This window comes from Perna viridis, chromosome 4, assembly GCF_037379345.1.
Source record: "Perna viridis isolate PV_CMFRI_1.1 ecotype Kerala chromosome 4, ASM3737934v1, whole genome shotgun sequence".
NCBI classification, from domain to species: domain Eukaryota; kingdom Metazoa; phylum Mollusca; class Bivalvia; order Mytilida; family Mytilidae; genus Perna; species Perna viridis.
In genome coordinates this window covers 22,063,624-22,090,399 of record NC_142448.1, presented here as the reverse complement: position 1 = coordinate 22,090,399, position 26,776 = coordinate 22,063,624, and the positions used below count along the sequence as shown (strand labels likewise).

At 35.1% G+C, this 26,776-nt stretch overlaps 1 protein-coding gene across 1 annotated transcript; it reads left to right on the top strand.

Annotated features, from left to right (window-relative positions):
• Window positions 1–2,947: 2,947 nt before the first annotated feature.
• LOC148619326 (non-selective voltage-gated ion channel VDAC2-like) lies at window positions 2,948–10,469 on the top strand. The gene is made up of 9 exons (XM_088579089.1): window positions 2,948–3,039; window positions 4,853–4,920; window positions 6,332–6,466; window positions 6,706–6,826; window positions 7,939–8,049; window positions 8,452–8,568; window positions 9,025–9,175; window positions 9,633–9,690; window positions 10,082–10,469. The coding sequence occupies exons 2-9, from the start codon at window positions 4,857–4,859 to the stop codon at window positions 10,171–10,173; spliced, it is 849 nt and encodes a 282-aa protein (XP_088435215.1). The 5' UTR covers window positions 2,948–3,039; window positions 4,853–4,856; the 3' UTR covers window positions 10,174–10,469.
• Window positions 10,470–26,776: the final 16,307 nt, after the last annotated feature.

Below are 26,776 nucleotides of genomic sequence, written 5' to 3'. Positions count from 1 at the left end.
GGGGAACTAGGCAGATATCCATTGGAAATAAAAATTAAACTGAGGGTCATTAACTTTAAGCTTAAATTAGTTACTGGAAAATCTGGAATGCTACGGGTGACCTGCAATTTTAATTAACTTTGCTCTTAAAAATATGACGATAGAATAATCTGGGTAAAAAAGGTTAAATCAATACTGGATGAGTGTGATTTGTCTTTTGTTCGGAACGAACATAATAAATCTTGGATATTTTGGACAATTAAGCAAAGCTTTTTAGACCAATTTCAACAGTCGTGGAACTCAAAAGTGAAAAACTCACCTGAATCTCTGAATTATAGATTGTACAAAGAAGATTTTGGAATTGGAAATTATTTCAGAATTTGAGATGACAAAAAATATTATTACTCTTAGTAGATTTAGAACCTTGAATAATAACCTTCCCATTAAAGGTGGGCGTTGGCAAATATAAGTAGAGAAAATAGAAAATTTCATTTATGTAATTCGGGAGATATTGGGGATGAGTTCCATTATTTGTTTAAATGCACATCGTTTGATAGTGACAGAAAAAAATCCTTCTCGTAGAAAAAATTGTTAACAGACCAAATATTATTAAATCTAAAGCTTTCATGAATAGCTCATCACCTTCTGTTCTCAGCTATGTATTTAAACTTACGCGACAAATTACAAAGATGTTGTCTCCGGGATACTTCTCTAAATTTATGTATCTAGAAATTCATCATGAATGTGACTCAATATTATTCCTTCCAATACAAATACACGAATCAACTTCGTATGTATATTATGTATCTATGCAAATTGTATTGAATTTGCTCTCTGTACTCTAGTATTATGGCGTTTGAGTAATAAACTATACATAGCATCAGCACAAGATTTGTGTTTCCAAGCACTACAGCTTTTAACCCCATTTTTATAGTCACAACCTACTACGTCCTCAATACCATCAGCCTCACCACAATCTCAATTCAATTCTACAGTTGCAGTTTTTGATTTCACCTTACCTACTTGACCCATTAGTGATTTACAATATGCAAATATTCTTAGATATTTTACAGGATGTTTTAACCTATGGTATATACTATAGCTGGTATACCATTTTCATGGCCTTCACTTATCTATTCTGGTTTACTGGATACTTAACTGTTTTCGGACAGGCAGACCGTGATAGCGTATGAAACCAGCGTCATATCGGGCATGCTAAAATGTTCATATCGCAATTAAATGTCAAATAATCTTGGATAAAAAATAAAAATATTTTGTCAAAAATCCCTTTCTTGTTTTTTTGTTTGTTTATAAGATGTGTGGCGTTACGCACGCTGTTCGTACTCCATTGAATAAATCAGCTAGAATGGCTAGAATACTGTCCAATAATCTCAATTTTTGTGCGAAAGAACCACTTTCTTCTTATTCATTTTGGAATATAAGGTGATTTAATAAAAAAATTTTAAAAATATTAGGCAAAAAATTCATGTTTAAGGGGTGCATTTAACAGTTAATTTTATAACTTTTTAAATTCGACTTTTTTTCAGCTTGTCCCAGGTAACATTTTTCATCAATCATATATACTAGATTATTATTTGCAAGTAAATACCAAATAAAATAGAACTGCGATGTTACTTTTTTTCTGCGAACACCTAATGAAATACTTCAAGAATATCAAATTGTAACACATCAGCATGGTCTTTCATTAGAAGCAAAATTATTCGATCTGCAAATTACAGAGTTGGTTTCGAACAAACCCAACAACTCGCATCCATAAAGATCAATAGATTCAAGTTATATTTTACTGAATGTTCAAATAGATGAAGTAACGTATTTACACTTGGATTGGATGATGACATACATATCTGAAACTCAAAGAAGGCCTCATTGCCTTTTGATATAACTCAGCTTTAGGATGACGAAAAAGCCCGTTTAAACTCTTAAGTACATATATTTAACACATTGTGCTGTTTGTTTGTCCTCGAAATTGTAATATCTTTAAAGCAACTGTCTTGTTTATCGAATGTTAATAGTTTTATTTTAGAAATGTTGAATTGTAAACACCAACCTTTACAATTTTTTTGTTGTTTATCAAGTCTTTTTTGTAATGCGCCGCTGGTTGCCATTTGCAAACACAAGACAGTCAATTCTTCCGAAGACTTTGACTCGCTAGTCAAATTTCCTGGTAGATCGTTTATGAATATAGCCTTGTTAAAATAAGTTATACATTAACTTGTTATTTATGCCATGTCTTTTTTTTTAATTAAAAGATTGAAATACAGTTTTTTGATGTAAAGTTACTTTTCTTCGGAAAGACGACTGTCTTTGACTTAAAAAAAATCACTTTAAAATAAATCTTAGTGTGATGCTATTAATTTGCAGTCTGGAAATATATGACAGGGATGCATCGATCGTCGCTACTTCAGAGAGGTGCAAGAATATATATTTTATAATATTAGCCACAGCAGGCTAAATTGCCCGACCCTACCCACCTCTCCCTATTTCCAGTGGCAATCAAACTTTGTCGACCCCATTATCCTTGTGTCCCATCCCATTTTTCATTCCATCATCATTTCATGTTTATTTTATCATCCACTTCATGTTCATCGCCTGAATGTAGCTGAAATATTGCTGCTCGGGCGTTAAACTCCAACAAACATGTATGTTGTTGATTTCAATGTTGTAATGTCGGATAAAAGCTCTACAGAGGTATGTTTTGTATGTTTATATGTACCGACTTTAAATACTTTAAATGAAGTTTCTTAGTCTTAGTCTTACTTAGTCTTAGTCTTAGTCCAGGTTTTAAATCACACCAAAATACTCTAGACTGTTTCCTGTAAATTAGTTAAGGTAACCAGTATGAATTATCATTAAGAACAATAACATTAATTTTTTCAAAAATTAAAAGATTGACCATTAGGTAGCGAGAAGTGAAATATGCATTCGATTTATCCAAAAATATTATTGAAAAATTAATGGACACACAGCCGGAAGTGACGTACTATTGACCTTGATTTCTCTCCTGTCCTCTTGTTAGCTTGTGTAGGGCGAAGAAAACGTGTGAGTGAGCTTACATTATACAATTTCTGCTTGTTTGATGCTCTGATGCTTGAAAATGACCAGCAAGATATCATATTTTTATCACTACATCATTATATGAATGTTGTGTGATGCGTTATTCGATCATTCATGCAATATTTCGGCAAAATTACTTCCCTGCCCTGCATTTTTTTGCATGCTTTTGGGGTTTTTTTTTAATTATTAACCGTCTTCAGTAATTATAGTGTTTTAAATTTCGACTGATACTAAAGAGACTGGTCGTTTCTTAAAGAATAAAATAAATACTACTTCTGATTTTTCTCTCAAACCAGACGGGCAACTGGTAAAAGATCTACATTATAATTTAAAGGTCAACCTGCAAAATTCTTTGTTTTCTTGACAGCCAATCTCACAAAACCTTTTCTGACTAGAGTTTGCCTCGATGGGTTGTTAACTTTATATAAACATGTATAACTAGATATTTTTCAACCCTACATTTTGAACTGAAATTCAAGATTCCTCCATTACCATAGTCAGAATTTCCTCTGACCCTGCAACCCTCCCTCTTTTTCATTTGGATATTGATAAGTTGGGTTGGGATTAGAACGATATGCCATACAAAGAGTTGGAGATTCAGTAGTACTGCGGAGTACTGCCCTTTAACCACTTGTAACGACTTTCAGGTTGAAATTGTGCTTGTCACACCTATCTAGTTCGATTTTGGAATCATTTTCCTGTATGCTGATACCATATTTGCTACAAAAATTACATTTTTTATTGAAGTTTTGATCATTTTTTGTTATCAGCCATGTGCTTTGCCGTGGCACCTACCCTGTTGCACGGACCTTTGCCGTGACAGGCCTGAAGGTAATGCCAACTTACTGAAATTACAAAGTTATTTCCATGATCTGGAATAACATTGAACATATATATGTTCCTGTATTGTGAAGTCGAACTGTAACTTATTCAGTGGATAGTTGTCATGCCCAGGATGAGATCTTTAAGTATAAGCATAAGATGTTTAAAAAAAAATTAATACTGCGCATTAAAATATAATTGTGCAACAATAATACCATATGTTTTTTTATGGTCATGTTCAGAAAATTGCTGTCAATTTAAGTGTAGATGAAATTGAAATTAAAAAGATATCATGATAAATTAAAGTTTTTGAACTGCAGCATTCCTGTCAGTATTTGACACTTAATACAAGGACAGAGTGCTAATTTTAAAAAGGGCACTTTAGCACTTAAATTATTCTGAAAAAGGACACTTTTTGTTCATTAAGAAATTTGAAAGAGGACACTTTATGTATTTTGTCATTACTAAAGTGAATCAAGTACTTTATAAATAATTTATTTTGCTGTTCATGGAAATATTTACACTGCATAAAGACAATATAATTCAAACAGACTAAAATTTGGAAAAGCATTTCATATTAAGATCATTTACAGTTGTACCTCACAAAATGTAAAAAAAAATATACATGTACACACTGTAAGTGTACATGTAAATGTGACATCACTCTAACATAACAAAATTTGGTAAAAGCATTTCATATTAAAATAATTTACCTTATAAAATGTTAAAAGTCTCATAAAATAATACAATCAACATATTCATTACCTGCAAAATGATGAAATTCAAAATTGAGTTAAGCATTTACATGTATGAACACATTATTTTCTGTTTGCATTTAAAAAAAATGTGATGAAAACTGTCTGGATGTGTACATTTGTACTTGGATATAGAATGCATTGTCAATATACTGAAAGTTTTTACAAATGATCAATTCATATCAAGCAGCAATGATTTGACTGATTTTCTTTGATTTCAGTACTATGGCACCTCCATCTTATTCAGATTTAGGAAAAGCAGCCAGAGATGTCTTCAGTAAAGGTTACAGTAAGTGCTCAAGTTTCAGTTTTTGTGTAATCCAATCCCTCATTATCTTTGATATGAAAATGACCAATATTAATATTATCATGTGTCACATACATGCACATGTGCCAGTATACATGTATCAATCAGGGAACTCCGTGGATCAAAATGAACACATGACTCACTCTCTGGTTGGACAGATTTTCATTGTGGCACATGCCCTTTCACACAGAAAATAAATTGCCAAAGAAAGTATGATACAGTTGAATGAGACATAATAGCATAAGCTACAATGAGAAATTAACAATCAACAATAGTAAATCTGTCTGTATTGTCTAAATCAATTATCCCAAGGTCAAGTTTTCTCTTCTCCAGGCTTGAACATAGGTCCACAGCTTTAGAGAAGTTAAATCAGTGGCAGGTGTAGTCATATAACAAGTTTTTTTATAATTTAACCACAAGAACTTGCACATTTATACATCATTTCATCCGAATCTGTGTCATTAAACAATCTTTAGAGCTTTTGGGATTCGATCCATCACCCTTTCAAAAAAGTTAAGCTTTTCTGTGTCAAGTAAATGCAAAGATCATTAAGACATTGTTGAATAAATTTAATACGTCTTCCTCCCTCTCCGATCACATCAATCCTTGTTAAATTTAATTCAATTCTTGATACTTTATTTTATTAAATAAAAATTATCAAGTTTTATTCATTTAAAAAAAAAACAGCAGAAATCATTCAGCTTATTTGTATTTATATGAACGTCTTATTGAGCAAGGATAAGGAATGAGTCAGGATGTACATGTACTTGTACTTGGCATGACATCCTATACATGTACAACCCTGTGATTCCAAAAATATTTAATTTTTTTTTTCACAGACGATGGGTGTATCATGCGCTCACGGCGCTGCTGTTAATTCGCAATGTGTACCTCAGTTCACAATGAATCAGTTATTAAAAATACGGTGTTTGGCTTTGTATACATTTAGATCGGAACACATTGCAATATTAAGGGTGTAGTCCAATATCAACTTCCTGTACAAGTGTAGTATACTTAATAAACAAGGTGTGCAACTTCATGTGTAACCAGTTTTTATTAAATGTTACAAACATGTAAGTAATGTTAAATGTACATGTATTTATTAAAGGATTGCACCAGAATTTTTAATACCCTCACTCAACGAGTGGGTGTGTGTCCATCCATAAAAAATTTCAGTCACAAAGATCACTTTCCACAGGACAGATCAATTTTTAAACTTGGTATGTGGCTTATAAACATGGGGGTATACATTTAAGTCATTTTCATTGCTGTATATCTAATTCCAGTACAAGTTGAGGTATACCTGCATTGTAACACAACAACACACAAGACTTCATGTTGGTTTTTGTTCTTCACTTGTACTTATGATAATAGATAATTTTGTATTTCACAGTCTTTGGAGGAAACAAATTAGAAGTAAAAACTAAAACTGGTAGTGGTGTTGAATTCACAAGCAAACTTGATCACAATCATGATACTGGCAAAGTTGGTGGATGTTTGGAAACAAAATACAAATGGAAAGATTATGGTAAGTTTTTTATTAGCTTTTTAAAAACTTTTTCTGACTTTTTTAAAGCTAAGAAATGGTCAGCCAGCTGAATATGACATTTGCTTTCAAATTATCATACTATTTATTGATCTGTACAGTTCTGCAATGTGTAACCATGGAGAATGATTCACAATATTATGTGTACATGGTCCTCCACTTTCTATCACACATTTGTATGTGTCAGTGTGGATATAACTGTTAAGCATTTCTGGTTGTAGGACTAACATTCAAAGAAAAGTGGACAACAGATAATGTACTTGCAACAGAAATTACCATTGAGGACCAGATTATAGAAGGCCTGAAATTGGCTTTTGATACAACATTTGCACCACAAACAGGGTATGTTCGGAGCAGAAGAAGAAGCTTTAAGATTTTTTAAAAACTTGTATTTCATGCTTAGTTTATTTGTAGTTTTGCTCAAAAAATTTTCATTAACTATATACTCCATTTGTATTAGTACACCCTACCTAAAGATTCTGACATGCAATATACAAGTCTGAAATTCAGTGAACTTGAAGAAAGGTCATAAAAGTTCAGATTCTTTTTAAAAAAAACTGCTATTGTGAGTGAGAAGTAAATTCAAACACAAAAAAGTTTACCTTAAGGTTATATGGAAAGTAACCCAAAGTGTGATTACTGTATCTGGACAACATTGAACACAGTTCTACAGTGTAGTTTATAGAAATTAAAATACATGCAGTTAAACACTGTGAAAGCCCACTGGTAGTTCACAAAACTGTCATTACATCACAAAAATATCTCAACAAATTTACCAATGTGTCAAATCCCTTATTGCTACAAATGTAGGTACAACTATCTGCCCTTAGTACACTCAAAAGACCAAATGGCCATTTACCAACTTGTACCCTGATTTATTGCTAAACAATAATTTTACACCCTGGTAATTGATACCACCCCTTGGTGTGAAAATCATTTAAAAGAGAAATAAGTTTGTTGTTGAGCAAAAAATTTAATAAATACTGAAATCGTACTTATATTTTGCAATTGATGGTTTTCATGATATGGATTTTTATTATTTACTGCTGCTTACATTCTAGTAATGCATGTAAAGAATCTTTAATTACAAATGTAGGTACAACTATCTGCCCTTAGTACACTCAAAAGACCAAATGGCCATTTACCAACTTGTACCCTGATTTATTGCTAAACAATAATTTTACACCCTGGTAATTGATACCACCCCTTGGTGTGAAAATCATTTAAAAGAGAAATAAGTTTGTTGTTGAGCAAAAAATTTAATAAATACTGAAATCGTACTTATATTTTGCAATTGATGGTTTTCATGATATGGATTTTTATTATTTACTGCTGCTTACATTCTAGTAATGCATGTAAAGAATCTTTAATTACAGAAAGAAACATGGACATTTTAAGTCACTCTATAAAACAAGCAAGTTTACATGTAGTTGTGATTTACATTCATTTCACAGTAAGAAGCGAGGTACTATCAAGACTGGTTACAAGCAGGATTATGTTAACCTGGAGTGTGATGTTGACTTTGACTTTGCTGGCCCTGCTGTAAATGGAGCCTTAGTTCTTGGGTAAGCTATTAAAGCATGTAAATATGATAGCTACTATTTCATTAAAAAGACTTTTTGTACCAGCCATGTCTTAGAACTGTGAAATTAATTTTACATGGCTTAAGGATTAACCTGCATGTTTTTCATTTTTTTGGGTTTTTTTCACTGTTCTTTTAGGGAGAATAACCTTTTACATTATAGTGTTGGAGACTTTCTGGTAGTTAAATAATTGAACCATACCCTGAGCATTTCCTCTCTGTCCATTTAGTTCACTCCAGTTAATGATTTAAAATAGAACAAATCAGGACCATTGAAAAGTCGACCCACATTTAATTATGTCAAAAGCCTTAATAACTATAGTAACATATTTGAAACAGTTCATAAATTTGGATGTACCATTAAAGATCTTAAGTCTATTTTCAGATACAACGGATGGCTTGGGGGATACCAGATGAGCTTTGATACATCCAAATCAAAATTATCGAAGAGTAATTTTGCTGTTGGTTACTCAACAAGTGACTTCACTGTTCATGCCAATGTGTAAGTTTTCATACCCCTCTACATCAAATGGTGACATATTGTGTGATACCCTCTTAGGAGTTGTGTTCCATCCCTCAATGATTTCCAGATGATAATAATTTGAGAACAGATCAATGAATTTTTTTAAAACTTAGCACAGTTGTTTAGTACCATAAAATAAAGATTAAATTTGATTTTCAGCAAAATTTAAAATGAAGTTTTCGAGTTAAGCCATTTAGAACATTTCACCATCTGTCCTTTTTCATCATTACTTATGGTTTCACTTAATGTTCCATTAATGCCCTATTTTTCTCTATTGTTACAGAAATGTTGATATAGATAATGATGACCCATTTTCTACCACTGTCATACGAAAAATTTCAATGATCATGATGATATAAAATAATTGCAATTTATGTATTTATAGTAATATAATGAATTCTATTAGAAGTATGAATTGACATTGTTTTGTTGCAGTAATGATGGTGCAGAATTCTGTTCATCAATCTACCAGAAAGTTAGTGATGATCTTGAGGCTGGTGTTAACCTGACATGGGCAGCTGGAAGTAATGCTACAAAGTTCGGTCTTGGGGCCAAGTACAAATTAGATAGTGATGCATCAGTTAATGTAAGATCTAGGGTGCTCATTATCATCTGACTTGATGTAGATCATGCTTATTACTCTGAACATCCTTTTAGGTGCATTCTGAAAATCAAGTAGAGAATAGTATTATTTGATATACTGTGAAATATGCTGAAATTTATTTGAATATTCAGCTGTAGTTCGAAATGTTCAATTTTAAATATTATCACTTCTCATTTTATGACAGATACCTATTATATTGCAAACATTTATTCACAATCCAAATTCAGAGCTGTACCAGACTTGAATATAGTTTCCATACTGTGTCACTGGAGCATTTTACTTAGTTCTACAAAACCGTGTCCAATGAATTTACAAAGATTAAAGAAAAAAACATTTCAGGTCACATTCTTGTTTTGTTGTCATTGTTTTTGAATAATCAAAAATGATGTTTTGGTTATTCATTAGATGCCTTTAATTATAAACTTATTAACTTTGATAGGTTAAAGTTAACAACAGTAGCCAGATTGGACTTGGATATACACAAAAATTAAGAGATGGTAAGTCCTTTCATCATAATAACAATCTGTCTTAACAAACCACCTTGGTGATCTCAGTGTAGTATGCTTGCACTTGAGTGCGAGAGTTACTGGGTTCGATCCCTGGCCTAATCACAACATCTTTTGTTTTATATTGTGAGAGTTATTTTCCATAGAAATTTACATTTCCAAAAAATATTTTGTTGCAAGTACTCAAATACCTTCATTTCCCAATGGATTGGGATAAAATTTACACCAAATGTTGTTGCAATAATAGATCACTTAGAAATTTTTTTGTTTAATTGCACTTATGCCCCATTTACGTAAAAAATGAACATTTTTGAGGAACATTGTTCTTTTAAATTTAGTTTTTTTCTGAATAGAATTCAACTTGAAATTTATTTATTTTTAGGAGTCAAGTTAACCCTGTCATCCTTGATAGAAGGCAAGAACTTTAACCAAGGTGGACACAAGATTGGACTTGGTTTAGATGTAGAAGCTTAAGTGATAAATAAGACTTTTTCTGTGAAAATTTTGCCGTTTTCTTTTTCTTATAGCATTTCAGAATGCATTGGTGTCAAATATTTTACCAGTGAAGGGGACTTGAATCTTTAATCATATTCTTCTGTTAATTAATGAGTAGATTTTTTTAAAGTAAAATTATCTTTAATATTTCCAATGGCACACATTGAACCACAGATTGAAAACATTGTAAACATTTGTAACCAGCACTTATCATGTCATCCATTGGTATATGTATATCTGTGTATTCTGAGAAATTAAATTGGATGTGATGTGTATTATTCTATTTCTTTCACTTTTGTTGTATAAAAATGGGGGATCATTTTATCATTTTTACTGGTATTTGTATGTTCAAGCAATTTTCATGCTTACTAGATGTTATTCAGCATTGTAGTGGTAGCATGTTTCACAAGTGTGGAAGATCTTGGGTTCAATTCCAAGTCGTACTTCAAAATTGGTAGTCCCTGCTTCTCTGCCAAGCGCATGGCTATTAAAAGAAAGAGTATTGTCTTATTGGCTTTGAGTTAGAATAATATGTCGTAATGGGGTGGTATACCTTACCACAGTCATGCTATTGCTTTTGTGAGCTTTACACAATAATCCAGAATATGTCGAAATGGGGTGATATGCCTTCCCACGGTCATGCTATTGCTTTTGTGAACTTTACACATTAATAATCCAGCTCAGTGTGAGGGGACTATTACAAATTAGGGTCTGTTTGTTCATAAATGCATGAAATATCTGCCATAGGATGTAAAACCACAATAATCTATACTCCCAACAGATGTTTTGTAGGGTAATTTTCAATGTGGAACATCCAAATACCATGGCTTATTCTCAGGATTTAGTTGTTGAAATCAAAATGCAAACTTGCAAGTTGGAAGTTTGAAATTTTCTTGTACCTAATGTTATGGTTTCAACTCATTTTAATGATAGTTAAGCAGATGAATATGGGTAAATGGGATTATGTCCAGGAGACAACCCCAGAATTGAATGCAATGGAAGACCAAACAAGAAAGCATTGTCTAATAAACAAACCAGATGACAGATGAAGTTTCTTCTGTGTTAAAGGGACTTGTAATATTAGGAGTAGACAAAAATCATGTTTCACAGATTAGATTTTATTGGGAAAAATAAGATAATCTTGAGTTTACTTTAAATGATAAAAGGACCTTGAATTTCTTACTTTTTTACCCGATTCTTGAAAATGACTGATTATGGTTAAAGTCTTATGGCAGGTACTTCATGCATTTCAAGATGAGAATTGTTGACCAATCAACAGACCCTGCATGTCCATTCATGTACAATTTCACAATTCAAAAAGTTCATGGACGTACATTTTGTACATTAACAATATTCTATTTTTTGTGTGAACCCCCCACCACCACCATATTCAAAAACTAGTGGGCGTACTAGTCGCAGATTGCGTTTGTGACTTATAATACTTCATTTCACAGGGGACATATTGCAACTACATCTTCCCATCTTTTCCTGTATATTGCTATTCGCTTTCAACTTTTGTTGTCACTATTATTAAGTTCATTTGGGAGTCCCCTACGCCAGGTGTTTTTGGCCTCCCCCTTTTTAGCACACGTGGCCGAAGGCCATGTGCGCTATTGCCATCACTTGACATCTGTCGTCGTTAACAATTTTTCAAAACTCTTCTCTGACACTACTTGACCAATTGGAACCAAACTTGGTATGAATGTTCCTTCGGGTATCGTGCATAGAACTGATGTGGGGATTTTTGATCCGTCAAAAAACGTGGCCGCCGTTAATAAAAATAGGGTAGAAGTGTTCAGCATGATGAGATCTATCTGGTCAATTTTTTGTTTTAATCCGTTAAGCCATTATGGAGTTATTACCCTTTTCAATGTTTTTTGGTATGAATGTTCCTTGGGGCATCTTGCACAGAACTGATGTGGGGATTTTTGATCTGTTGAAAAACATGGCCGCCGTTACTAAAATTATAACAAGGGTCAAACAGTAGTTTTTCACATACATCTCCAAAACCGTCAGGTAAAGCTAAATTCTGCAGATTAAAAGTGTTAAGCATGATGAGATCTGTCTGCGGTTAAATTTTCGTTTAGATCCGTTAAGCTATGTTGAAGTTATTGCCCTTTTTCAAAACTTTTTTCTATTTTTAATGATATTTCTTTCAAAAATCTTCTCCTCTGACACTAATTGATCAACTGCAACCAAACTAGGTGTGAATGTTCCTAGGGGTATCCTGCATAGAACATATTCCACAAAAGTCTTCAGGGATAAAAGTTGTTAGACGACGCCTTGTAAGAGTTATTGCCCTTGAAAGGGGAAAATGTCTTTTTTTTTAGTTTTCAGCCAATATCTTGAAAACTGATAGACAGAAAGAAATTTCAATTTCTTAAGTGATCCTTATGATAAGTCCTATCAAAGTCTTCTTGAGTCAAAATTGTTGGACAACTTGTTAAATTTATTGCACTTGAAAGGCGAAATTCAACCAGGTGAGCGATTCTGGCTCCTGGGAGCCTCTTGTTTAACGTTTGTAAGTACCCGTACTAAGTATTATTGATATTTTATTCAATATGATACATATGAATGCTTTTTAAAAATCCTTTCCCAAACGACTGTGGTGTAAAAAAAATAAATTTTGATGGCCGCTTTGTATTCGATATTCTAGATGTTTTGTCAACCTGTTGGCTGTTACAGCAAGTCCTGTCTGTAACTTCAGGGAGTAGAGTTGATCTTCCATTATAAGACCATTACCTGATGAAATGCCTTAGGTAATTGACTGGACAGTTGACAGGGAGATTTTAACTATCAGACAATTCCAACACATGTTGATTCACTCCGTATACGTTAGACTTTGCCTCTCGTGATAACCTTTGGGTATATTTGTTTTCTAGTGTTTTACCTGTGTTTTTCCTTCTTCTGATTTCTTACTGGTAATCTTTTAAAAATGAACAGGGAAGCTGTTCATTTGCATTCCCTTTAATATAAAAGGAGAGACAAAAGGAAACAAGAAAAAGAAATAGATTTCTCTGAAGTTTGTTCCTGATGCCTCTTTAATTTTTATGAGTGAGCTTTAAATCTAACAAAAATTTACTCAATAAAGTTATTCTTTGAACATTTCATCTGATGTAGCTACAGTGCTAAAAATATTATTAGATTCCGAGAATTGCATCAGTGAGCACTCCATAGTTTTGTAACCTATGCCATATTTTGTTCTGTGTGTGTTTTCCTTATAGCGATTCACTGGTAAAAAAATTGAGAGCCGTGCATACATGTATATATTAAATGAAAGCTAATAAAACAGACTTTTCAATGCATGAACTTATTAGAGAAAAAAATAAAAACACAAGAAAAAATGTCACCATGGAAACCACACAGAAATCATGTAAAAATGCATAAAAACTGACAAAAACATACCCACTTTAAGCTTCAAAATGACAGATTTCCCGCGAAAAATACAAACATTTTTTTTGATTTTCTTGCTTTGGACAATGAGTTTTTTGAATAATCACATTTGCTATGGGCATCGCCGGTTAGATTTTAAGCTATTTTGCCTCCAATTCCACTCACCAATTTGTACAGGGTAAAAAATTCACTTACTTTCCTTTTCACATGTTGGACAGGCAGCCATTGAAAATAGGTCCTTACAACAATGAAAATAAATGTAACATAGAAAAAACACTTGCCCTTGTTTACTTTTTCAGAAAAAAACAACAACAAATAAAATGATATCTTTATTTATAATCACCATAGCAACCATCAATTTTCAATTATTTATTTTTTCATCCCTAGCCAAAATTGCGAAACTAAATGAAACTGTGGAATGCTAGCTCATGAATAGTTGCTCGAAAATGTTTGAATGATGAAAGTCACGATTATTTATTACCATAACGTCCCCTGGTGAAACAGAGCAGAAATCCCCTTTGATAGTTTGTCATTGTTAAGGTCCAGAGCTGCATAAAAAATGTAAAAGTTCTAAGCTGTTTGGGGGCCATCTTTCACATCAAAGGAATCTACGCCTTATCTCGAGTGCAGTACATTGATGGTAAAATAATCATTTGAAGCGTACATTTGTGTCATCAAAGAAATGAAGTTGATATTCAAATTTATTATTGATAAATCCTACAAATTCTTCAAATTTTGCTTGTATATCTTTGTGGGATCAACTCTTGTCCAATCCACATTCCTTAATAACAATAATATTATATTTACCACCTTCATCTACAATTTCAGATAAGAGTATAAACCATTCTTCACATTAAGTCCACAACTTTCGGGTGCATTCCAACGTAAAACTAAATCTTCGATTCTTCAACCACGTGGCAGTTGTCCATAAGTGCCACCTACTGGAATATACCCAATTTGATATCAATAATTGAATTTCAAAAATTGAGTGATAATTGTCCATATTTCTCCATTTGTAAGAGAAACACAAACATTTACAAAACATAATTATGAAGGTGCACTAGTTTTCTTCTAATTCTAGTGCTTCTTATGAAAAAAAAAACAAGTCTTCCAACATCACCCAGGTGTCCAGAAAAACTGTACAGAATGTCCCAGTCCTCTATTGTAAAGCCTATTTGTTTCCGACTCCTTCATCCAAATTAGCCGACCCTTTCAAGAGAAATTAGCCTTATACACCACATCTGCAACCTTAAAAGACCGTTCATTTAATTCAGTGTCATAGAAGCATTGGAGCATTGACTGAAATCAGAGGATGTACGAACCAACTGCAGCAAATTGTCTAGAGTATTACATACTAATATTGAACACAATTCCAACAGCAGCCCAGTCACTCGTTGTACCCATTATTCCAACTAGACGGATTTTCACCAATGTTGCACATCTCCATTTTGCAGTTTTTCATGGGGTATTCGGAGGGCTTATGAAGCACGATCTATCTAGATTTCTTCTGGAACAGGTTTATGTTGCTACAAGATTGAAGTCATCACTACAGAAGTTTTATGGTCGTCATCATGATCGTGGATCGTTATGGTGTATCCATCAGCACCATGAAAACTGATTTATTCAACGGGTCATAGTTTTCCTTTCCTCGTTTGTCTACCCCGGACTTGACTTTTTATGAGCAACTCGACGGGTGTTTCTAGAAAAGCAGAGGACGCTTACCATACCGGTGCACTTGATCCTTGCTCCCAGTTTTTAGTGGAGTCCGAGTTGCTCATTTACTTTTGTTACTTTGTATGTATAATTTTAGTTACTTTATGTTCTTTGTTGTGTATGTCTATTTTCCATGTCTGGTCTTTGTTCCTGGATTACATTCTTTTGATTACCGCTATAACTTTGGTTCCCTTGATTACTCTTTCTTCCTGTTGGTACTGCTACCTCTATAGTCATTCCAGACCTCCTCATAACTCCTCAATTCCCATCTCTTCCATGCTCTCACTATTTGTTTTACGGTAAATATGCTATACAAAGCGCGGACAGCTTGATACTCCACTAATAATTTAACTATACTTGTTGAATAGGCTCTTTTGTATGGGATAGTTATGATATTGTTGTCAAATCGTTAAGGGTAGCATTTCTTTTTGTATTAACACTGATTTGCTCATAGAGTCTTTACATAAAATTAAAACACCACATTTAAAAACAGTTTTTGGCATGATATGGGTTGTGTCCTTATTGTATGACTTATGATGTTCCGTGATTCCCAAACCTGCACGGCAAGAATTTGGATTGATTTTACATACAATCGGGCATAACCTTTTAGTAAGTTTAAGCCGGTCTGGAATTGGCATGTCGGTTAAATGATATTCTAATATGACATCTTCATATCGTCAAACAGTATATGTCGGTACAACCCCACCTTTAGCACCTGCACACTGTTTCTTTTCTTTCGCTGTTGATTCGAGGCAAAACACTCATTTAAAAACATTTACGCGATGATTTAACGACTGAGAAGTAATCTAATTGAAATCAATTATATAAATATACACACATTTAACACATACAATGACATAAATATACAAATTTAACTTCCATACAGGGGAGGTTAAACGGAACAGGTAGCTGTTATTTTGGCGACGACTAGGGAAATTTTTATCACAAAAATTGCCGTATTTGTCATATTAGTAAAAAAAAATTCCTTCCGGGGTCGCTCGGTGTTAAATAATCGAATGTAAATGTCATACCCATGTTAAAATGAGTACAAATCTACCCCCTCCACGAATTATTTCTTAAGTAGTCCTTACTTTGTACATTTGTGTAATGCATGTTCAGTTTCTTTACTTCCATTGTAAAAAGGACTCAAACCTATTTAACTGATTCTTAGGTGTGTTAAATTGTGTAGTTGTTTTCCACAGTGGCCAGATTTTAAAAGGGGGGGGGGGTTGTGATCACACCACCGCATTTTTTGCGCCTGCCCAAAGTCAGAAATTTCCGGCTTCTGCATGCCTGATTTTGTTTTCACGTTTAGTTTATTTTGTTAATTGAGTATATATATATGGGGCAACAATTTCGCTGTACCTATGTATAATGATGTTTTGGGGCCAGCTGCAGCCTGCCCTGTGGTATTAGGATTTCCTCATTGTTCATTAAAGACCAATGGGTGGCCTTGGGCAGACATTTTCATCCCTGTAGGTGAGGTTGTTTTCTCTTTGACATACACACGATATCTTTTCTCGTTATATTGAAATATAAAATAAAAATAATAAAAAGAAACCATACAAGAAAATTTTATCATCACACGAATCACAGCTATCTACAAACATACATGAAACTAATACAGACATTTATAAAACATAATCATGAACATGCACTAGTTTTCTTCTAATTCTAGTGCTTCTTATCCAAAAAAAACCCAAGTCTTCCAACATCACACAGGTGTTCAAACAAACTTTACAGAGTGTCCCAAACCTCTATTGCAAAGCCTATTTGTTTCCGACTCCTTCACCCAAATTAGCCGAATTTGATTGTTCTAGTAAATTTTGTAAAATCTGACTGATCAACATTTCCTCCTACAACAACCAATCTTCCGGTGGAATTGGATCTATGATGTTCTGGACCGTAGCATTCTCTTTGAACCTGAGCACCCATCAGTAAATCTCAGTGTCCAAACCAAATCTTCACCCTGTCATGATGGACAACCTACTCATTTTGTTTGCGGATTTGACCTCAGTAACCACATAGGGACCCTTCCAAGAAGAATCTGCCTTATACACCACATCTTCATCCTTAAAAGACCGTTCATTAATTCAGTGTCATAGTCCCTTTTCTGACGCCATTGCATTCTCGCAACTCTTTCACGGAAATGGACACAGGATCAACTGAATAAATGTTTTCTCTTCCAAGCATCATTTTGCGTTAATCCGTTCTACCGGTTCTCAGTAGAGCGAACAGCACATGCCAATTGTTGGAGATGAGAGTCCCAGTTATCTTGTTGTTTCCTAATATCTAATTGTCTGATTGATAATTCTGTTAACTAGTTGGCGAAGTAATGAGCCATCTACATTTTGTACCCTGATCAGCATGTAACCCTAATAAGCAGCCAAATCGTGAAATAGTACTATCCATCAAGGCTCGGGCAACGGTGTTGGCATGCTGATTAGGAACAAGATAACACCCAAACCATTTCGTGAATATGTCAGTTATTACCACCACTTACTTGTTTTCTTTAGGTGATACAGGCAGAGGAACAAGGATGTCTAGATGTAGTCTCTCAAAAGGAACCACAGCATGATATTGACCAAATTGTCTCCTATATTTCCTGTTTGACTTCTGGCGATTACATACTACACACTAGGCAATTTACAACTTTCAGTCAGACGTGATACCAATACGCAGTTTTCTTCAGTCTTTTTAATGTTTTATCTTGCCCAAGATGTCCACTGGAACGTAGGTCATGACGGTACCTTAAAACTTCCTGTTTCAACTTATCAGGTGTCAGAAACAACATTCTTAAGGTTAATATATCCTCCCAAAGATAGAACAAGATGAATCGGATTGTATAAAGATTTTAACCAGGCAATAATAGCGCCCATAGAACGATCATGATTTGAAGTTGAAACAGAATACTTTAGTATCTTCTGTAGGAGAACTACAAATTTCTGTTGTGTCCAACGACCCAATATCATCTACCTCAGTTTCAAAAGTCACCCATTGGTTGCCTGCCCTGGTACAATACAACCACCACATGGTAGATCATTCAACGGAACATCTGAGGCATAAGCTTTACATTCCATAAGAGTGTCTGGTATCCTGGATAAGGATTCTGCATTCACACATTTCTTACCTGCCCTATGATCGATGACAATATTATATTGCGACAACACCTTCAACCATCGTGCTAACTGTCCTTCAAAGTAAGAAGCCATCTTAAACTGCAAATGGATACACTGTAACGATCCGAGAGTCCATGATACGACCATAAAACTTCTATAGTAATGACTGCAATCGTGTAGCAACATAATCCTGTTCCAGAAGCCTAATTGTAAGAAGTCTAGCGGGATACAAAAGTCTGCGTAGTAACGACAGGCTCTGGAATAATGTATGAGTTGTAATATGAAAACTCCATAGTGCTGAAGGAATGCTGCCACAGATGAAAGGAAAAATTGACAATACGGATTGTCATCGCGTTTGTCGTATAGTTTGGTCAATACATCAATTTACCATCGATCTCTAATGTAGGTGAAGATATAAGGTTGACTTCACAGTGCCTGTATTATCCTTTATCTCAAGTTCTTTTGGGTAGATGCGATGAATAAAATCCTCGAAATTGGGATTGTTTAACGATCATACGTCATCTATACCGTAAAAACTGAGATTAAGGGATCTAGTTAAACGATGCTCCTTCTTTTGGATCAGATCAGCTATAAAGTCAACCTCATAAGAGTGAAAGGTCAGCAAGTAGAGAAGCATAATTTTTTCGAAAATTCGAGTACAAATGTTTTTCTTTCATCAAGTGGTTCCTTCAAGATATTGAGCAAAATAAATATCATAAATAGTTGGTAATTTTTCCTAGCTTGATGCGGGATGCATGTGTGTAAAATGCATGATTACTAAGAAATTTCACAGTAAAAATATCGGAGAGATGACCGTAACCAAACAAGAGACTAACGGACGGGTAACGGGTTTTGGAAGTATAGAGATTTAATACGTATCACCAAATAATGTCCTCGCGTCTCTTTTTAAGTCTAGACTCTAATTTTATGCTTTTTTGAAGTAAAAAAACACCAATTCAAAAACATGTGGATGGAAGACCACATGCTAGTTTATTAGTTTACTTCATAAACACATTAAAAGATATAACCGGTAGTTCGGGTTAAGATTATCATGTAGAAGTGAACACCTCTAAGCAGTCTTTCCACTTGGAATTCATATATTTGGGAGGATACATGTATATGTATACCATCCGTATTAAAAGTATGTATTCATTCATGAATGAAATGTATGACAAGGGCGGATCTAGGTTTCGTATTTAAAAAAAAGATGGGCCTAATCCAAAAATTTGCAAATTGGGAGATAATGGCTTTTATTTGCTCATTTTTTCCATTTTTCACATTTTGTTTTCTGCAGAAGGGGGACAACCATCTACTGGACCCCACAACTTAGGCAAAGAAAAAATAATATGTATGTTTGCTGCTACTATACCTGCACCGGTATTTTGCGTCTACCCTAAACATTTTATGGCGATCGTTAAAGTCTCGATTGTTTCCCCATAAACCCAATGTAAAATGGTTTTGAAAAAAATTAAATATTAATAGTTTTCCCTACCTACTTGCACTACTTTTTTCTTGCCTTTATCCAAAACGTTTCGAAATATAAAAAAAAAGGTTGTAAGCAATGAATACATGTATATGTTTTGCCATTCACATTTGCCTTATAGACACGTTCATAGATCAAAGATACTACTATTTCTTTCCCTTGTGACCATAGACACATTTCAAACATTTCGACGTTTTTAACAATTTAGCATCAATCTTGACGCCAATTTTGTACCAGTCCACGTACAAGAACCAGACAAAATAAATCGTTTACATGTCCACTCGAAGGGTGTAGCAAAATGTTATAAGTAAACAACCACATCTATGTGCAACATTAATAAACACACGTGTAAACCTTATAAATGCAAAATCTGCAGCATTCACTGCACTAGCCTGTAGCGCTGGACACGGCACTAGAAAGTATGTCTAGGTATTGTAACAATTAATTGTAACGAAAGGAACTGTCAAAGTGTGAAAATGTAAACATTCGGCTATCGTCTCTGCAAAGACCCAACACTTCAGATTCTTCAATGAAATGAACACAATAGTTTCCTATGTAGAGTAACCAAGGGAACAAAGATTCTAGGGGAAATCAAAAGAATGTAATCCATGGACATTGAAAACACCAGGTACGGAAACAGACAAACACGACAAAGAACATAAAGTAACTAAAATATTATATACAAAGAGGGTATTTTCGACAAGTCGACTGCTCCTAACACCAACTCTCGTTAAAAGATATTTTTTGTTTGTTTCTGTATGTTGAGGACATCTCTTGTTGCATGTTATGGTTATCTTTTGAAAACGACGGTCATCTTGCCTTTTACCTTTTCATTAATCATACATAATGCACTTAAACTTCCCGCATCAAATTCCAAGCTATTACGAATTACGATCTTTTTATGATATTTATTTTGTTCAACGTCTTGAATGAACATCTTTAAGAATGAAAAACATTCTTTCAAATTTTCCTCCGCCATGTTGAGATGACAGACTTCCCCCAGTGAATAACTACTGAACTCTCATCCTATATCTAACGTCCTGTGCGCTCTGCCTACAGTTTGTTTGTTTTGTTTGTTGTGGTTTAACGTCCGAGCAGCAATATTTTAACTATTTTTAGACGATGAACATGAAATTGATGATATAATGAACATGAAATAATGATGAAATGAAAAAGGGATGGGACACAAGGACAATGGGGGGGGGTCGACAAATTTTGATTGCCACTGGCAATAGGGAGAGGTGGGTGGGGTCAGGCAATTTAGCCTACTGTGGCGGAGCCCTATGGTTCATACTCCGGGAGAATACCACAGTAGGGTTCTTTAACGTGCGAGGAAAGTGGCATCTTTCCCAACACGGTGCACCACTATGGTTTGCGGTCAGGTTTTCCGTATTATAGCCTAACAACCCCAGCATGTAACACGCCACGGGTACCCCATCCCATCACCTGGGGCACACATCCCAGTTGCTCTGTGGCAGAGCGCCCTAGCCCCCGGCTAGGGTTCTGAGCACTATTTAGTCGCCTTTTACGACAAGCTTAGCGCTGGTGCAGGCTTATTCTTTTAACACCCGGACCTGCACGGAGGGCTTTGCCTAGAGAACAACTAGGTTGTGTGTACAATGGAATGGGTTACCCCTAGCATGTTACATGCTGGGATCGTCAGGCCATAATATGGAAAGTCTGATCGCAAACAATAGTTGTGTAACGTGTTGGGAAAATGCCTCGTTCCTTGCACGTAAAAGACTACTTCTGTGGTATTCTAGGATTCATGGATTGTTGGGGTTTAACGTCCGAGCAGCAATATTTCAGCTATATTCAGACGATGAACATGAAATGGATGATAAAATGAACATGAAATGAACATGAAATGAAAAAAAAGGATGAGACACAAGGATAATAGGGTCGAAAAATTTTGATTGCCACTAGAAAAAGGGAGGGATGGGTAAGGTCGGGCAGTTTAGTCTCCTGTGGCAGAGCGCAAAGATTCCTACTATCGAATACCAGAGCAGGGTTCTTTAACGTGCGAGGAACGTGACATCTTTCCGGTGCAACACTATGGTTTGCGGTCAGGTTTTCCGTATTATAGCCTGGCAACCCCAGCATGTAACACGCCAGGGGTACCCCATTCCATCATCTGGGGCACACATCCCAGTTGCTCCGTGGGCAGAGCGCCTAGCCCCCGGCTACGTTTCTGAGCACTATTTAGTCGCCTTTTACGACAAGCTTAGCGCTGCTGCAGTCCTACTCTTATAACACCCGGACCTGCACGGGGCGTGGTATTCTAGGACGTTAATTTGCCTGATCATATACACCTCTCCATATTACCAGTGGCAATCAAAATTTGTCACCCCATTATCCTTGTGTCCCATCCCATTTTTCCTGTCATCATTTCATGTTCATTTTGTCATCCATTTCATTTTCATCGCCTGGATATAGCTTAAATATTGCTGTTCTGGCGTTAAACCCCAACAATCAATCAATCAATCAATCCTGTATCTAACTCAGGTATGCTCCAACTGATTTCTCTGAAGCATCCACATCTAAAATAAAAGGAGCACAAAGATATATATAAGCTAAAGTTGAAGAAGAAGTTAAAGCTTTCTACCATTTTTGATGATAATATGTAAATCCTAGGAAGGATTCAAGGTCATTTCTGTTCTGGAGTGCAGTCCAGTTCTGCACTAATATTTTTTGGGTCCACTGAAATTCCGCCTCGGCTATCTTCGCAAGAAACTTAACATGCTTTTGAAGAAAGATTACTTTTGGAGGGTTTCAGTTTGACATTTTAGCGCCTGCGTTTTGAATTTGTGTAGTAGTATGTGATCTTCAAAAATATTCTCTAGGATGACAATATCTTCCAGGTAGGCTAGAGACTCTTTCAAAGTAACTGCCTGTAGAACTTTCTGCATTTCTCTGTTACAGGTGACAGGAGAATAACAAAGCCCGAAAGACTTACATGTTCAAATAGACCTTATCGTGTTACTAAAGCTGTTTTATTACGATCTCTGGGGTCAATTCAGAGTTGCCACTATCCAGCTGCCGTGTCTACATTGCTCATTCAAACACTGCCCTTTCCAGTTTATCCAGACACGACTCTGTTAGCAATTCGATATGCATCTTTTGTGGCAACAGTATAAGTACAATATGGTTAGGTCAATTATGAAAATTCGGTCTCATTTTGTTGAAATAATCTGTTTTCAGGCAGTCAACACAGACATTTTTAGTGTGTTTTTTTTCATAAAAAAGTACATATTTTTCTAATCCTTGGTGTGTGGAGGTTCAAGTAATTTATAAGTAAATTAATGATTATTGTCATAAAAAAAAACAGTAGCCATGGTAACATATTAAAAAAAATATTACTGAGTTTTAGTTCAAATGAGGGATGCCTTTCCTAAACTAACAGCCAAATACAATGTTTTATAAAATATCAGGCTCTAAGAAACTTGAACAGGATAAGAGCATGACTGGATGAAGTGGAAAGAATTTAAAAAATAAAAAAAACTTTTTCGATTCATTTTCTCGCAATTTTAGTTCCTAAACTTCATGCAAAATAAGATATTTTGAAAGATTCTAGCGGAAATCAAAAGAATGTAATCCAGGGACAAAGATCAGCCATGAAAAACAGAACAGACACACACAATAAAGAACATAAAATAAACAAAATAAAACAAAGTAAGAAAAGTAAATGAGCAACTCGGACTCCACTAAAAACTGGGAGCATGGACCAGGTGCACCGGTAGGGTAAGCGTCCTCTGCTTTTCTAGAAACACCCACCGAGTTGCCCATAAAAAGTCAAATCCAGAGTAGACGAAAGAGAAAAGGAAATATATAACACACTGAACAAATCAGTTTCCATGGTGCAGATGTGTATACCATAACAATTCAAGAAAATAAGTCAGCTGATGCTGTGGAGATTACCTAAGGGGTAACGTTCCGGATACCTTTCTTCACACTTGCTTACAATTACATACATTACATCTGTCTATGTATAAATGCTTATCTACATATAAACAACATATCCACCAGATTTCATCTGTTATAGATGTTTCTGTTCTTTTTCCTCAGATTTAATGTCTCCAATGAGCATGTTTGGGTTTGTATCTCCAGTGTTAAACCAATGTTGGATATCTTCTGCGAGATCTAAGTCATTTTTGCAAATACCCCCCGATATTCATCAATTATTTGAAAACTTGAACTTTCTGTTCTATGGACATACCTTGAAAAGTCTTGTAAAATAAATCCCTTATATGTTCTGGTTACCCCACACCATCATTTCTAGAGAATCTCATTTACTTCTACGTTGTCTGTATTGGAATCAATATCTTCTCGTGGGACAATACTTTCGAACTCCGTACCTACCCCGATGGGATAACCATTTTTTAATGTGTTCCTTACCTCCTGAGACAAGAACAAGAGTATCCAACAAACCTTTAAGTTGTTGAGTTGGAAGTACTATCACCTCTTTTCCAGTGAATCAATCAGTCTCCATATTCAGAGTTTTAACTGAATTAGAGGGTACAGCTACCTTGTAACTCGAGAGAACCATGTACACAGCTACTGTAGATCCATCACTGTTCTTGAGGAGGGTAGCTTGAATATAACCCTGTTGAATAACAATAGTAGACAAGTCAATTGCAGCCTTAAAGTGAGAAAAAAAACATACCTAAAATAACCTTGTCAGATGTATTTGCAGCCGTAAATTTCCATTTAGTTTTTGAGCTTGCCACAGTTATGTAAATGCCCTCAGTAAGTAGAGCCCCGTGCAGGTCTGGGTGTCAAAAGAATAGAACAGTTTTTAGCAAAATAACCAGCTTCTCCACAAAGGAAGAATCCATTTCCTGATCGTCCATGACAACGGAAGCGGTCCTTGTTAGGAGATCTCGACCTTTGGTTCTGACCTGCCGACAACACAACAGAATCTTTTTACCATCAATTTTGTCTCGGACATACCATCTTCAGTATGTCTTAGCCTTTTCTCAAAGTCGCTTAACTTGGATTTTTTTCTCCTCCTCCTTGCCAATCAACCTAACTTCATAACACCCATCGGCTTCCACATTTCCATTTCATACATCCTCATTAAATGTTACTTCTTTACATCAGATTTCTTACCTCCCGTGATCACTTTTTATTGGCAATAGCACTACGAACATACTGTTCCTCTTGCTTGAGTGTCTCGAGTACTTTATCTTATGCTAAAAGTGCCGCCCTCTTATCTAGACAACCTTTTAAGAATGCATCTGTTTCTAGCGTCTCCTTCAGTGAATCTGGAGTATCAGGGTAACCATCTACAGCCAATTCTTGAGTTCTGTCATCGAAATCCTCCAGCAATTCCTCCAATCCCTCATTTACATCCTGCTAAAACTCACGAAGAATATGAGGTAACTCTTTTTTCCCAAAACTTTCTTCCATTATGTACATGAATTATCAAATTTCCTTTGGACTCTAGCAGGACAGATGCTAAATAAATTCAGTGACTTGTCCCGAAAATTTCCCATAACTCAAAAACCCTTTCATCACCTTTCCACTGATATCGACCTACTACAATCTCAAAGTGCATATGCTGTGCCCGCCAATCACCTTTCACCTTTTTTGGAGCCAAATGGCCTGAATGTGTACTCCAGCATCTTTACCCAATGTTTTCCACAGCACTGGATTCTTACCGTTAACCTCTTTATCAGCAATTTGTCTTCTTGATCTAGTTGCTTCTGTAGCCCTAAATTGTCCCTTAGCACCCTCCGCTAGGATCTTGGTACCCTTGATAAATCTTTCATCTTGCCTAGAAACAATAGATTGATACCTAGCTATTTCTTGCATATATTTGGGCATTCATCATCACCTCCATCTGTCTTTAAGATTGTCAATTTTCTCCCGATATTTACTAGTCATGGTCATATTTTACGTCTTAGAAGCTTGGATAACCTTCTTCAATGCACCAACAGAATTCAGCAAAATCTTTTCAGACTCTTAAGTAATAACATTCTCGCGTATCAGGGACTCCTACGTAGTCCTTGAAATTACTGGAATGCTTGACAACTCATCAAGACTTAATCTTCTCTTCTCTGCTCTTAACTTAATCATGGCCGTCGCCTTTACTTCACCAGTTCCCTTAATATTTTTTAACTCCGCTAGAGAAGCTTTAATTATATTAATTTGGGTGTCGGCCATGATTATCTATTAATCTAAACATAATCCATTGCTTATATCAGTAAAACAAATAATTATACTAGTAGTTCTACGACTATGTAGCTAATTAACTTTTTGAACAATTGAATACACAGATTAAAGTAAAACTGAAACCTAATCAAAGTAATAATTCCATGTTAAATATGAGGTACTTGAGAAATTATTCTTGCAATGGTTAGCATTAACTTCAAAATTTCTTTCCAATTCAAGAATACTATTCACAAGCCGGTTTTCCAGTCGAAAGTCCAATTACTTCTGATGTCAATGTTGTACTCGGACAAATAATGTAAGTATTGAATGGCAGCTCCCTACCTTAAACAGGAAGGGGTCAATGGAACTTTTTAATAAGATTTGGTTTTGCAGGTCTCTGTTTGCAGCTCGCAGCAATCTAAGAGACACCCGTCTTCCAGGAGTGCTTAGGGTGAACTGCAACTCATAGGGTCTAGACAGGGAACAGGTTTCTTATGATACGCCCGGAACAAATGCGGAACTTCCTGAACAGTCTAAAACAGTACTACATTATTCACAGCAATACCTTTAAAGAATAATTTTTCTCAAGCCTTGAATTGAACTCCATTTTCTGGATGTTACTTCGTGCTTATCAATTTACTACCAAAATGAGTTTCGATACTTCTTTCTGCAACTTAATCCGAATATTCAAAATAAGCAGTAATTTTCAACACCAATGGAT

Excerpts from the sequence above, each read along its gene's own strand:
- LOC148619326 (XM_088579089.1), top strand. The coding sequence starts at position 4,857 with ATGGCACCTCCATCTTATTCAGATTTAGGAAAAGCAGCCAGAGATGTC. Across the intron at positions 6,827-7,938 it reads ACATTTGCACCACAAACAGG|TAAGAAGCGAGGTACTATCA; the intron begins GTATGTTCGGAG and ends TTCATTTCACAG. Across the intron at positions 8,569-9,024 it reads TTCACTGTTCATGCCAATGT|TAATGATGGTGCAGAATTCT; the intron begins GTAAGTTTTCAT and ends GTTTTGTTGCAG.